The 15,051-nt window shown below is 41.6% G+C and overlaps 1 protein-coding gene across 1 annotated transcript in view; it reads left to right on the forward strand.

The window, feature by feature from the left end:
• The window catches only part of KSR2 (kinase suppressor of ras 2), a 611,851-nt gene that overhangs the window by 112,992 nt on the left and 483,808 nt on the right, over positions 1 to 15,051 (forward strand). The window contains 1 exon segment of the mRNA XM_029571387.1: positions 271 to 421. Coding sequence (XP_029427247.1) covers positions 271 to 421 — 151 coding nt within the window.

Genomic DNA, 15,051 nt, shown 5'->3' on the forward strand with positions numbered 1-15,051 from the left:
GGAAAGAGAGGGAACTGGGGAAGAAGACGAATATGCAGTTGGTCTTATGAAAGCTTCTTGGTCTTTTATTCTGAAGTGAACTCTAATTACAAGCCTTCACAGAACACCCCTTTGATTTCTACGGCCTCTTACATTCAGCACATGCGTGGCACATTAACAATTCCTTTTTGACTTTTTTTTTTATCCAACAGGGAATGTAGATGCTGGTTTTCAGTGACAGCTCTAACTTTTATTGCCTTTTTTTTTCTTTGTTACCTGCTTTTGTTGTAGGAGATTAACACTGGCCAGCTGACCCTGGAGGAGTTGCTAGAAATGGCAGATGAGAAGGTGTGCGAGACTGTGATGAAATTTGGTGCAACCAGTGAGGAGTGTGCAAGGTTAAATGCCTCCCTCTCCTGCCTTAGGAGTGTTCACATTTCAGGTGAGGAATTACCACCCTTGGCCCTCTGCAATACACAATACAAAGATACCAGAAATCATGGTATTTGTCAAAACGACAGCACTGTAAGCAAACAAATCTGAATGCGCAGCAAACAGCAAGAAAGTCTGTAATCTAGAGGAACATGTGTTTGTATGTGCATAATACCGAATAGCAGAATGAAGTCCTGGATTCCCAACATACCATAAATTCAAATATTTGAAAAGTTTGCATAAATAATGCATACAAAGGAAACCTGCTTCAAAGGAAAATATGTTCTGGAACAAGGGATCATGATATGAGGCTCTGACAGGGATAGACAGAGAAAAAAAAACAGGATTTTTTTTCCCCCGGAAAAAAATGGTGAAAGTATAGAATACCTTCCTGGAATAGATGATGGCAGCTATAACAATAATGGAGTTTAAGAGGCCATGGGATGAGCACAGACGATCCTTAGTTGCTAAAACTGGAAAAAGCAGAAAGTACAACTTAGTGACAGAGTAGTTGTTCACAGGGCCATACTCACTTGATTCAACAGTGGGTGTTGGGGCTGTATAGTAACGTGGTTAATATGAAATATTGGAAGCTCTGACGGTAACACAGGCATCCATGTGGCTGGGTTTGTCTGACGAGCTTCGGTAGTAGCAATCATTAGCAGATGTGTCTGTCTAGCAGGCTGCAAGTTCTGAAATAACTAAGGATGCACTTTTGTTTCCAACCAAAAACGAAATATCAACAACGTTTCCTTTTTCATTCAGTTTCATTTTGAAAACAAAACTGAATACATTTTTGCTGTTTTTATCTTGTTTCCAAAATCCTGCTCCCTGCCAACTGAATGAGCTGTAAAATAAAAAAAAAAATCCTCTTCATTCTTGCCTCATCCCCCCCCCATTCCCCAAGACCCTGCAAGACTTCTCACTATTCCTGAGGTTGCTCCTGCCTTGCCAGTGCCATATTACAAAATGGTGCCACATGACTGGAGGCTGCTACCAATCCTTCATCTCTGGGGTCCCTACCCTGACATATTACCCCATAGCCGTGGCCTGCAGGGTCCAAAGGGTACAGGAGCGATCCCCAGTCACTCCTGTCCCGCTGATGCTATATTCCAAAATGGTGTTCTCAGTTTAGCCAGTTTCAGTTTGGAATGTAGCGCTGGCAGGACAGGAGCAACCTGGGATTGCTCAGTTCCCCTTTAAGTCTGTTTCCATATGTTTTATTTTATTTATTTATTTATTTATTTATTTAGAGTTTTTCTATACCAGCATTCGTGATTAAAAATCACATCATGCTGGTTTACAGATAACAGGGGGAGTGAGTCAAATAACAGAACATTAACAAGTGTGAAGGTCATAAAGTTACATTAAAACAGGGTAAAATCTAACTGTGGGAAAGAATTAGAGCAAGATAACTGATCAGTTAAGGAATACATATTTACATTATATTGTGAAATAGATTTTATGATATTTTATGATGAAGAGCATTAACCATTTGCACTGACTTCATCTGGTTTAAAACCTTTTGAAGGTATGGTCTCCAAAATTGTACACAGTACTTCAAATGAGGTCTCACTAAAGACTTGTAAAGAGAAAATATTGCCTCCTTTTTCATGTTTGCTATTTCCCTCCCTATGCACCCAGCATCCTTCTGGCTCTTGCCATCACCTTATCTACCTGTTTGGTGACTTTAAGGTTATCAGATATCATTCCCACCAGATCACGCTCTTGTTTTGTACACCGAAGAATGCCACCACCTATATTGTACAGCTCCCTTGGATGTTTGCAATCCAAATATATGACCAAGCATTAGCTTTAAATCTTAGCTGTCAGACTCTAGACCATTATTCAAGTTTACGAGATCCCTCCTCATGTTTTCCATACCTTCCAGTTTGCAATAACATGATAATCTCTGATTTTGGAATGCTCAATGACAATCAATAATGGAACATCCATCTCCCATGAAGATTTTTAAGACATCTAGTGTGGTGGTTAAAGAATTGGTTATGGAGATGAAAAATAGTTCCGCTCACATCCCCAGGTTATCTGTTCCTTCATCCCCTCCAGCCTTTTTTGCATCCCCCCATCTGATCCACCCTTATCTCTATGCTCTTTTAATAATCCCCAATTTATTCTATAATTCCCTCCTTCTTACTTCATCTTCCATTCCCTCCTCAGTCATCCCTCATTTCTTCTTTCTTACCTCCCAACCTCACCTTCTCCCCTCAAACCCTTCTCTGACAGCCTTCTGGCGGATTCCCTATTACTTCTTTCTTAATCCCCCAGTCAATATTATGTTGTTCTCCCTTTCTCACCCTCCACAGCCAATCCTTTCCACCTCCACAGTCAAACAATCTCCAGCTGATACCTCTTCAAATCTCCTTCTGCCAATTGATCCTCTTTCTGAAACTCTCTGCCAGCTGATCCAACCCTTAAATCCTCCCTGCATCTGATCACTTCTTTCAAACAGCTCCTCCTGCAAACATTCCCCTCCTACAAATATTTTTCTTTGGGCCCCAGGCCAACAGTAGATGACAACTGGTGGAAAGAGAGGGCAGATTGATGACAGGAATAACATTTTTCTCTTTAGGTAGGTATGACGTTAAGTGAAGGGAGAGGAGCAGTGGCAATTTTCACCGGTCTGTGTACACTCTCTGGCCCATCCCCTTGTAACTGGTTTTGAGCTCAACAGTGATCTGCATGCGGCGATGGCATTAATAATTGAAGTTACTGCTGGGGCCTGTGATCCAATGCAAGCTGACAAGCCGTGCAGCAGCCCCAATCCCACCTTATCACAGAAACTCATTCAAGAGTGAGACCACTGCAGGGCCTGTGAGAGCGTGCTGGCTTACAGGCCCCATATTGCCTTCCAATACTAAATCTGTTGCTGCTGATGTGTGAAGAGCACTGCCATGTGAAGCACTTGTGACCCCAACTAAAGGTTTTGTGACCCCATTTGTGGTCATGACCCACAGTTTGGGAAGCCCTGATACAGCAAAACTAGAAAAGGTGCAGAAGAGGATGCCAAAAATGAATAAAGCAAATGGAATGGTGTTATGGTTTTGGATGCGGTGCAGCATCCCCAGCCCTGTTATGAAGTGTATTCTCCAGCACATCCCTGGTTTGTTGCCTCAGCTGGTCTTGCAGTCTCTGCTCCACCAGGGGACCTCCATAAGCACACTTGCCTGGCTGGCCAAGCTTCTCTTGTCTGCCTGCACCACACCCAGTCTCTAGCCCTACTTAATCTTGCCTGTCCCTTGCCTCAGTGCTTCGGCATTGAGTTCATTTTGGCTCCTACCTCTAGCCATTTCTTGCCTTGCAGCCTTCTCAGGCTTTTTCCTTGTTTGCTTCATGGCCTTTGGATCTTCTGTCCTCAACCCTTCCTTGCCTATGCTTTGTGGCCATCTGGCCTTCAGCATTTTCTTGCCTTGTGGCCAGGTTCTAGCTTACCTTTGTTGCCTTTGGGTTTTCTGGCCCTTTCCTTGCTTGCGGCTGTAACAAGATTCCCGAGTGAGAGATCTACAGAGACCACACACACACACACACTCTATAGTATAATATACAAGGTATACAGAAGTAAAATATAGCTTTATTTACAGCACACATACTTCATTTCTCGTGACTATAATACATACCAAATCAGCATCCTGCCACTCATCAGGTCAGGGAACCCCAGTGTGACCGAAAAACAGGAGCAAGCAGCAAATCAGCATCTTGCCACTCATCAGGTCGGGGAACCCCTGTGCGACCGAAAAACAGGAGCACACAGCTTCAATGGGAAAGATCCTGCACCACTCGTCAGTGCACAGGTGAGACTCCAGCCTCCCACTGGAGAACCCTGACCTTTTATAGGGCTAAGTAAACAAGTGTGCACGTAGATGAGCCAGCAGCTGGGTCTGGGAACCTTTCTGTACAGGGTAGGGCTGCTGGCCAGGTATTCCCCCTCCTGTTGAGTCAGGTCCCAGGCACAGAGAAGCTACTCTCCCCCACAACCACTTGCATAAGCCCTGCTGATACAGTTCTTCACTTGATCAACAAGTTTTTCAGAGCTCAACATAGTGTTTGTCCTGAGAGCATTTTTTTTTATCCCATCGTATTACAGCGGCCTACCTAGGCCATCCCTGACCTCTGTCCTACTCAAGGCCTTGCCTAGCCTTGAGGCCTCTCTTGGCCTCTCCCTATCTTGCCCCTCGGGGCTATCCTGCTTTGTTGCCTCTGGGCTTGTGTTTCATGTTCTTTGTTGTCTTTGTCCTATCCTGTTCTACTTTTTGCTTTAGGCCCCAAGACACAATTCTTTGTATCAAACAAAATTTTTTCAGCTGTTTGGCTTCTGTGCTGTCCCTGAGCCACATTCTTTTAATCACACAGCTAGCAGCACTGCTGCTGCCCCAAGCTGCTTCTCTGGGCAGGAAACACACAACAAAACTTGTATTTTCTTTTCTATTCTCTATTCCTGTCCTAGAGGCTTGGGTTTCTGCCTGTGCATTTGTGTAGTGTAGAAATCCCCAAACTGACACCATATGTGGGATAGCAGTGTTAACTTCTTAGGCTGGAGACATATGCCACACTGACTCCAGCTTTTTTTTTTTTTTTTTTTTTTAAAGATTCCACTTTATTTACAACATAACCAATGTGTACAACATGCAAACTGCTTACCTCCAGCAGTACATCACACAGGTTTTACCTTAGGACAGAGATGTGTCAGGAGCTAGCTTCTTCTGGAGATGCGGGGCCTGTCTGTTCCCTGCTGGGCCTACGTTCTTATTTCTGCTCAGCAGGATCCCACCCACAAAGCTCTCTCTCTCTCTGGCTTTTAACATGGACCAGGCTAAAAGGGTTTCTAGGGACGTTCTTTCACAGTCAGGTAGACTAAATAAAGGTATTGCTATTTTTGTGAGTGAGTAACAGGAAATAGATCTACTTTGTGGGATCTGCCAGGTACTTGCAACCTGGACTGACTCTGTTAGAGACAAGATGCTGGGCTTGATGGACCTTGGTCTTACCCATCATGGCATTGCTTATATTCTCCTCTCTATGATTCATTGAGCCAAACTTTATACTACCTCCAAAACTCATCCCCTAAGGGTGAAAGGCCCTTCTTTCACCTTGGACCTCCCTTTGCTGGAAAGTTCCTAATGCTAAAAAAATAGTACACACTCTCTCCCACTGCCATAAAGTTACTTTTGATACATTCTATGCAGTACTCAGCAGTATCATTCATGCCAATGTAGATAAGCAGATTTGGATAATAGTAGGCTTGATGAATCTCTTGAATCTTGGCATACAACAGCAACATATCTCCTGGAACAACTTGTTTGGTAAAAAGATAGATGCTCTTCAGAAGGGAGTCAACTATCACTACTCTTCACTTCCTAGGTGCAGTGGTTGCTGAGACTATAGCATTAGGGTTTGAGTTCTGGTTCTTCCTGTTTCTGGAATAGTTTCTCCTCTTCCACTTTCAGGACTGCTTATTGGTTCTTCAGCTGAAGGAGAGTTGGGGTGAAGGGTCTAGTAGCTATGGTAATCTGGGTCCCAGGTGGCTAGAGGATGGAAATAGAGAACAATGGTAACCTATGGTAATTTTTGTTAAAATATTTCTGAATAGGCATTCAAGGGATCTATCTGGGCATATTTAACAGTAAATGTATGGTTTTGCAATCTGGACTTTTACTTTACTTCAACAAAGTTTGATCAAGTTCACTCATAGAGGCTGTAGAGCAGGGACAGTCTGCTTTTGTGTTTCTATGGCCGGATTAAGCCCTCTCTGCGTCACAAGAAGGAATGAATAAATAAAATTGGGAGGGGGAGGTCTAGTCATCACCTGCTTTTATGGCTTATATGGCACCTTCTTTCTCTTAGGGTAATCTGCACAGAGCAGCAGTTACAAGCCTAACACCTTGCTGGGCAGACTGGATGAACCAATCTGACATTTATTATATTATTATGTTACTATACTACATTCCCTTCTGCTTGAGTTTTTCATCTTTGATACCTCATTGCTTTTATCCTTATTGTCCATGTTGCTTCTCAGCTTTGCCACCTTCTCTCTGTTACATTATCTGTTTCATCTTTCACATTAAATAGTTCCTTACTGTGGATCAGGATATCCATCTGGAGAAAAGCAGATGTAGTAACAATGGTGATAGTGTAAGGAAAGTGTACTTTTAGTGCTGTGGTGTGGTTGGCACTGCCTTAGGGAGTGAACCTCCCACACCAACAGCTGGTGCACATATCCTGGGATGGAACTGGGTCTGGAGCTTCACCTTTACCAACCCCTTTCCCTGCAGGTTGAGCCTTTGGGTTCCTGGAGCCAGCAGGACTTAGGTGATAGTCCCGCAGGGCAAGGGAGAGACAGATGGTCTAGGGCCAGGCTAGATCGGGGCAGGCAGCAAGTGTCCAAGTCCAAGCAAGGGTAGTCGAGGTCCAGGCAGTGGTCAGATCCAGGAAGTCAGTCCGATGAGAAGCAGGATCAAGGCAAGGAGGACTGACAAGGCAGGGAACACTGGACAAGATGAAGCAGGGAAGGCTGGAGAGGCAAGACTGGAACACTGAGGCAACACAGACTGCACTGGATGCAGGAGATCCATTGCATAGGCATCTGCTAGGAGTGCAGCTGGGGTTTAAATACCCAGCCATGCTGACATCATCACTGGGTGCCGTTGCTAATGTTCCCACTGTGGAGCCTATTGGTACCAGCACACACCTAGGAGAAGTTTGGGGAAGCAAGATGGCGGTGTCAGTCACATCGATGCTGGCGGTATCCCAGTCTTGCGGCCGTGTTGGGGGATGAGTGCAGCCACTCGCAGTAGCCTGCCGTGACCGGCAAATGTATCAGATAGCTTTGGTAATATGATGTTTCCTGGACATTCTTCTGCTGTTAGGAGCTTTTAGTATTTGTTGAAAGAAATGAGAAAGACTTACCAAATTTTCCACCTTTTCTTCAGCTGTCTTGCAACTAAAATCAGCTAGCCTCTTTTCTGTGACATCTACTGTATCTTCCACCTCCACACTCATTATCCCTGGTTGTAGTCCTGTTTGCTTGCTTACCTGTTGCTTTGAACTATGAAGCAATTTATTGTATCCTTTCAAACTATAATATATTTGTACGATCTATGAGGTGTATGGTTTACTAGTTATTACTGGCAGACTATAGATATATAAATAAATACAAGTAAATCAAACCAACTAGAAATAATTACCATAAATATCTAATAAGATACTACTAATCAAGTTCCCCCTGAGGGCTTAATCCGAGAGTGAGGTGGCTAGTATAGGTAGAAGATCCTGTTATCAGGCCAGTCCTAGTCTTGTTCTAGCTAGCTCTAACTGGGTTTAGCTCCGTTCCTCCCCTGGAGGATATTAAATAACAACAGTAACAGAATGTTGACTTTCCTCCAAGTTCTAGTTTAAAAGCTGCTCTATATCCTTTTTAAAAGTTAGTGTCAGCAACCTGGGTTCCACTCTGGTTAAGGCAAATACTGGTGTGTGATTTTAAAATCAAATATTGTTAGAGACAAGAAGGGAAATTAACTGAGAGGGTCACTTTGTTAACTACTTGCAGTGTGAATCTCTGAGGAGATTGTTTGTTTTTTATTTATTTTGTTTGAAGTAACTGAGTATCTCTGAGGGAGAGTCCTAAGGGACCAGCTGTGTCTGCTCGTGGGTAAGCAGGATTTGAGTATTGATTTTCTGGAAAAGACTGCTTAAATCTTGCAAAGGAATTTTTTGAGGATTGAATTATTACTGCTTGTATTTTTTGTGTGTTGGGAAATAGTTTGAAAACTACTTTACCATGTGTGTGTTTGTGTATTTGTGTGTGTATATGTATGTATATATATATATATATATAGTTATATACATTAGTCAAAAAAGCAATGGACAGTAAATAGTATCAAAAATGAGTTCCTGCAAATTACAAAAATGTCAAAAACAAAATATTCTTTATTCAAGTATCTAATGCTAATTCACAAAAACTACTTGTTAAAAACAATTAAAAAACCAAACATGAGAGAGTCCTTCTTGCAAAGATAATAGTATAAAGCTGTAGTGCATTCCACAAGTAGCAATCATGTTGCTTAAGATATCCACAGTGATTTGGAGCAGACAATTTCGGGGTATCAAAGACAGCACATCAAGCATCCAAAAACTATAACCATAAAGATGGCATGAATTTGCATTTTCTTGTCCCCATGAAGATGGAAGGTGTTACAAAGTAGCCATTCCGCCTCCAATTTGATGTTCCTGACAGCATCGGGGAACGGCAGAGGTGAGCTCTCAACGAATTTGTCTCCTTATGCTATAATCTGATTTAAAGTGATTTTTCTTACATTTTTATTGTATGATTATTTACTAATTTCATTCTCTGAACTTATTTAGAAATGCAACCCAGATTGTGATTTGGTATCGTCTTTATTAATGCTGACTGGCATACTGTAAATGTAAGTAGTGCAACTTTTATAAACTTTAAAAATTGTTAGCAATATTCTTTTACTTTATCATTCATTGTATTTTGTACTACCATAATAATTGTTGGTTACATTTTTTTTTTTTTATCAGCACACGATTATCGTTTCCTCTTGATGAAGCCGTTCAGCAGCAAAACATAAAGGCCTTTTGTGTTGGGGCTATTTATAAAACGGCTGATTTGTAACACACTACAGCTTCATGCTATCTTTGCAAGAAGGACTTTCTCATGTTTGGTTTTTTAATTGTTTTTAATGATTAGTCATTTGTGAATTAGCATTAGATACTTGAATAAAGAATATTTTGTATGTGATGATGTTTTTGTGTTCCTTGGTTTGTTTGTTTTTGACATGCCTTATGAATGGTAGCTCTAATACTGAACCATACTATCCAGTGATCACCGGATCCCAAATGATCGTCCATTACAACATCAGAAATGCTGTCTCTGTTGGTAAGCACCATGTCCAGTTTCGCTCCCTTCCATGTGGGTTCCATTAACAGTTGACGGAACAGTTTTCCTTGCAAAAAATCCAGGATCTCCCTGCTTGTAGCAGACACTAGGGATGTGCAATCATTTTTCCCGAATTAGGCAATGTCAATGGTATTGCCTAATTTGGAATGGTTCGGGAGAACTGAAAAACGATTTAATTTTTTCCGAAATTTCTGAAAAAAATCATTTTTGAGTTAGTGTATACTAACTCGAAAATCGGGGCCCCCTAAATAAAACAACTCGAACCAGTGGAAAAACAAAATTCCTGTGTGTGTGTGTGGGGGGGGGGGGGGGGCCCTGAAACAAAGCCTGACATGAAATATTTTACCCGAAGCACATCTCTAGCAGACACCATGGCTGGGATGTCCCAATCAACATCCAACAGATTGAGATCTGCTAGCAATAGCATCTTACCTTTCATACTAATTTTGTGAGAATCCTCTATGAACTCTCTATCCATTTCTTCTGTCTGTGATGGAGATGTGTATATTACACTAATATAAATAGATGCTCCATCCCCTCTTTCCAAGTTAACATACAGTGCCTCCTCCTTTCTTCGTAAGCCCTGCAATTCCATTGCTTTAATATAATTTTTTATATATATTGCCAGACTTCCACTCTTCCTTCCTACCCAGTCTTTTCTGAATAGATTGTAGCCTGGTATAACTGTACTCATGAAGGTCCAACAAATTCAACAAAAAATGTAATTGAAAATATTTAAAATTACACTGGGGAATATTGTGGTGTTTTTTGATAACTATATCCCAGTCATGGTTTTCTGTATTCCACCTTTCTGTGACAGTCACTACATCCAAGTCAGCATCTTCTATGACTGCCTCTAAATCCGGGACTTTATCTTCCATACTGTGAGCATTAGTATACATAACTTTTCAGATGTTGCCCTTTTTTCCCATTTCTATTCAAATTCACCTATCCCTAATGATCCTAGTTTAAAGCCCTCCTCGGTAGGTTTGACAGTTTGTGTTGGAAGATGCTATGCCCCTTCTTTGACAGGTGGGCCCCCATCTCTACTCAACAGTCTTTCAAACATCATCCCATGGTTCAGGAAGTCAAATTGCTCCCACTGACACCATCTACACATCCATTCATTCATCTCCAGAATGTGAGTTTCCCTGCTCAGGCCTTATTCTTGACTGGGAGGATAGAGAATACCACCTGTGCACCTATTTGTAACACATAACTTATCTTAGAATAAGAACATTAGTTAGAAAGAAACTAAAAGGAACAGATGGCATGAGTCTTGCATATTTTTATTTATTTATTTATTTATTTATTTATTTATTTATTTGTAGGTTTTTATATACCGACAACCGTTTGCACATCGTGTCGGTTTACAGATAACTTAAAACTTTTTGGCAGTGTCATTACATAGAACTTTTTGGCAGTGCCATTACATATTGTTTAAAAATCAAGAAAACACAATACCACCACCAAATTCTGGTGTAAATAGATATCAAAAAAAGTTTTAAGGGGCAATCATAAAATGAGTCTCGGTGCTTAGTTGTATTGCCAAATGCTATATTTCTAATCATACATCCCAAAGTTCATTTTCCTTTTTTAAAATGCAGGTAAAAGCATCCCAGAAAGAGAAGGAACCAGAACTTGTGAACCCCAAAGCTTCAGGCTTAGTCTTGTACCATGCAAACCTTTCTTACAAGCTCCATCTGAGGGAGTTTGTAAGAAATGTTTGCACAGTACAAGACTGCGCCTGAAGGAGATTGCCTTTGTAATCACCTTTTTGATTGATATCCAGAATATAAGGGCCACTGCAGTCCCAAGGCCAATCTTATCTTCCTGGTCCTCTAATTTATCCTGCTAGACACCCACCATGTTTTGACCAATGGGATGTTGGGGTTCTACAGGCAGAGAGGAGGACAAGTCTCTGAAGCCTTAGGTGCACAAGGGTTGGGATCACTACACAGTCTCTCCAGTCCCTCAAGTTCCACTCGATCATTCTCACAATAGTACTCACTCCTGTAGATTTTAGCAAGTTGGTTCTTGAACTCAAAAAAAGCAGGCTGGACATTTGAAGTGGTGTTGAAATAAAAAACTTTACTGTAACTTAAAAAAACTTGATCAAAAATTAAAAAAAAAAATCACACAAATTCTAAAGAATCTCATGACACAATAGAATGAAAACTTCATGTGCCTTAGTTTCTTTCTGTCCAACTCTGAGTCAGTGTACCTACCTTCTGGTGACAGGAAAGTAGGAAAATTCTCTGCTCTAGAGAGTGGGTAGGAAGTTGGTGATAAAAAGGCTTCTTCCCATCCAAACATAAAGAAAAATCTTCTCCAAAAAACAGTTCTTATTTCTGGGCAACTACAGTCCACACTATAACTGGATGTAAGGCAAAGTAGCCCCTATCACATTCCACTGAGGCAGGAGTGATTGTTCTCCTGAACTAGGAGCAGGTCAGGAGCAAAAAAACAACTCTTTCAAAAGTCAAAATCCTTCTTCTCTTCTCTGCTCACCAAGGGCAGTCCCTTCCAAGTGCATGAGGGTTCTATTAAGGATACTGTGCTTGTTTTTCTCAATTCTGTAGGCTGTGGGGCCTATGGGGATCCACCAGAAAAAACATTCCTTCTGTTCCAAAACCAAACTATAACCAACCACACATTGCACATGCTCAGTTCAAGTTGTGTGGAGGAAGCCTGACCAATCCCAAGACCCAAGGTGGGAAAAAATCTTGGAGTTGGTCTAGAAAGTGGCAAAAAGCTTTTCCAGGAGATAGAAAAGGGGAAAATTAGTGGTAAGGGAACAAAGTACCTCTTACACCTCTAAACATAAATGTGTGTGGGGTGAAGTTGTTCATGTTTCATATGATCAGGGAAGTATGATGCAATTTGCATGGATTAATATGAATTAAGTGAAAATGTTTACTTGCAGAGTTGAGGCACTGCCACTGTACGTCTCCTGCTAATTTAGATCAGTGGTGGTGATAGATTTCACTAGGAAGAATGGGGAGTGGGACTAAGCTCCCATGGGCCACATACGAAGGGAGGGAGCAGGGGTAGCACTAGCTTCAGCCATCCACTGGCCACAACAGGAAGGAGCAAGGGCATTTCTGGCAGCCCAAGTTGTTGGACAGTGCTTGAAAGACTTGGGGCTCAGGCCCTGCCCTGAAAATATGATAATTATACTCAACTATTTATATATTTGTTAAAATCTGATAGCCTGGTTATCTGGGTAACTTTAGGACAGGTATTTTTCCAACCAGATTTACCCAGGTAACTTTAGCTGGATAACACTGGATACCTGTGCTCACTGGCTAAAATTTAACTCTTCCCTGAAAAGCCTCTATTACCACCTCTTTTTATCAAGCTAAATATTGTGCTGGTAATGAGTACCTATTCAAAGAGACAATATTCAAAGGCTTTGTTTGGTTAACTGTTTGAGTTACCTGGACAAAAGCCAAGATGCGAATATTGTCCTCTGCTTTCTAGCTAAATTTTGTCCTGGTAACTCATTTCCAACACAGAATTTAGCCCGATAAGAAGAAGTGGTGATAGAGACAGGGGCCTTTCCATAATGAAGCAGGGTGAGGCGGCTGCTTCAGGTGGCAAAACTTTGGGAGTGGCAGCAAGTGTCTCCTCCACCTCCAAAAAAAAAACCAAACAAACCCCTTGTGGTGGCTGCCTCACTCTTTTTCAGTCTCACCCCATCACTGAGGCCCCCATGGTGCCATGCGATGATATGCTGGCAGGGTTCCCACCATCTGCCAACACTAAGAAGACCCCCAGTGGTGGCATGTAATTATGACCTACTGGCAGGGTTCCCACTCCCACCCCAGCACCAAAAAAGCCCCGACGACAGCGCAGAATGAAGAAGTGCTAGTGAGATTCCCATTCCCTACCAGCACTAAGAAGGCCCCTGCGGCAGAAGAAAAGGTCTTGTGAAGCTGCTGCCATTTCTTCTGCATCTGGCAGTTGAAGAAGAGGCTGAATATTTGGGCAACTTTACATGGGTAGCTTTCCTGTGCAGCAGCCTACCAAATATGGACCTCTTTGTTACTATGTTAAATCAAGAAAGCAAGGTAGGCATGAGTGATGCCCCAGCCTGCTGCTTAGCACATTCTCAGATTTGAGAAAGTTACATTTAAATACCACCTATGTACCGTTTCATAGTCTTATTTTTTCACTTGCTATTCTAATGTATCAATAGGCTGAAATGTAAATATTGTGCTGTTCAATTTCTCCCCTTCCATCCCAAGTTTATTTTCCTTGTTTTTTGTAACTTTCCCTCTCCCTTTTTCTGATTCACGTATTTAAAGTTTAAGGTTCTTATTGAAAATATTGTTTTTTACGTTACGTTATGCTTTACACTCCTTGTTATTTGTAAACCGGGTTGATGTGATGCCTATCATGAAACTCGGTATAACAAAAACAATAAATAAATAAAATAAATAAATAAATAAATGTTCTTATATGTTTTTCGTTCTATGTAATGCTATCAGGCAAGTTTAATTGTTCAATGTAAACCGATTAGATTTGTATCCAATGCAAGAAGATCGGTATATAAAAAACAAACAAATAAATAAATAAATAGCTTTTTCCCTTCACATTTTTTATTGTCTTTGATCCCTTAAGCCATGTACGTTGCTCAAGCTTCAGTATTGGAAGGGGTGGGGAGGTTTACTACTCGAACTTGTACAGTATCATAACGATCTCTCCTGCCACTAGAGGGCAGCAATGGTCCCTGGAAAAGATATCAAAAGCATGACTTTTTGATTTCCTACAGCAGCCAGAGCTCCCTAAACTTTTTTTTACAGGGGTTGTACACGTCTGTCTCTGATTTTGCTTTAGCAGTTGATTTGCAAACATAGTATATAATCTTAAGAGTTAAAAGAATGGGATAAGGACAAAGGAACCTTAGTGGTGGGGAAGGAGGAGGGTTAAAGCAGAGATCAGGTAAGCCTGCTGTATAGCAAAAGGAGTGGAAAATGAGCAGACTAGATGGGTCTTGAGGTCCTTGCCTCCTGTCAAATTCTCTGCGAGCTCATTCTGCAAGCATTCCATTGCAAATCTGGGTAAACCTTGTTGATCAGATGGCTTGGGTGACCAGCTGCCTGATTTTGAACTAGACAGTCCAGTTTTTTCCATTGATTGTACTGTGTTCGATTACAAGTGTAACCAGACACTGTAAAATTGGGTCAGGAGTGGTGCACATGTGGCTGGCAGGAAAGAACCGAGAAAAAACAAGTTACGCATGATCAGAAGAGATGCTGAGCACTTTGATCCCCCTTCCCCTTTCCTGCAACTTGCTCACCATGGAAAATGTCATAATGCCTCTATATCACTCCATGGTGAGACCACACCTTGAATACTGTGAACAATTCTGGTCGCCGCATCTCAAAAAAGATATAGTTGCGATGGAGAAGGTACAGAGAAGGGCGACCAAAATGATAAAGGGGATGGAACAGCTCCCCTATGAGGAAAGGCTGAAGAGTTTAGGGGTGTTCAGCTTGGAGAAGAGAAGGCTGAGGGGGGATATGATAGAGGTCTTTAAGATCATGAGAGGTCTTGAACAGGTAGATTTGAATAGGTTATTTACACTTTCGAATAATAGAAGGACTAGGGGGCATTCCATGAAGTTAGCAAGTAGCACATTTAAGACTAATCGGAGAAAATTCTTTTTCACTCAATGCACAATAAAGCTCTGGAATTTG

This window comes from Rhinatrema bivittatum, chromosome 11 (assembly GCF_901001135.1).
Source record: "Rhinatrema bivittatum chromosome 11, aRhiBiv1.1, whole genome shotgun sequence".
NCBI lineage: Eukaryota > Metazoa > Chordata > Amphibia > Gymnophiona > Rhinatrematidae > Rhinatrema > Rhinatrema bivittatum.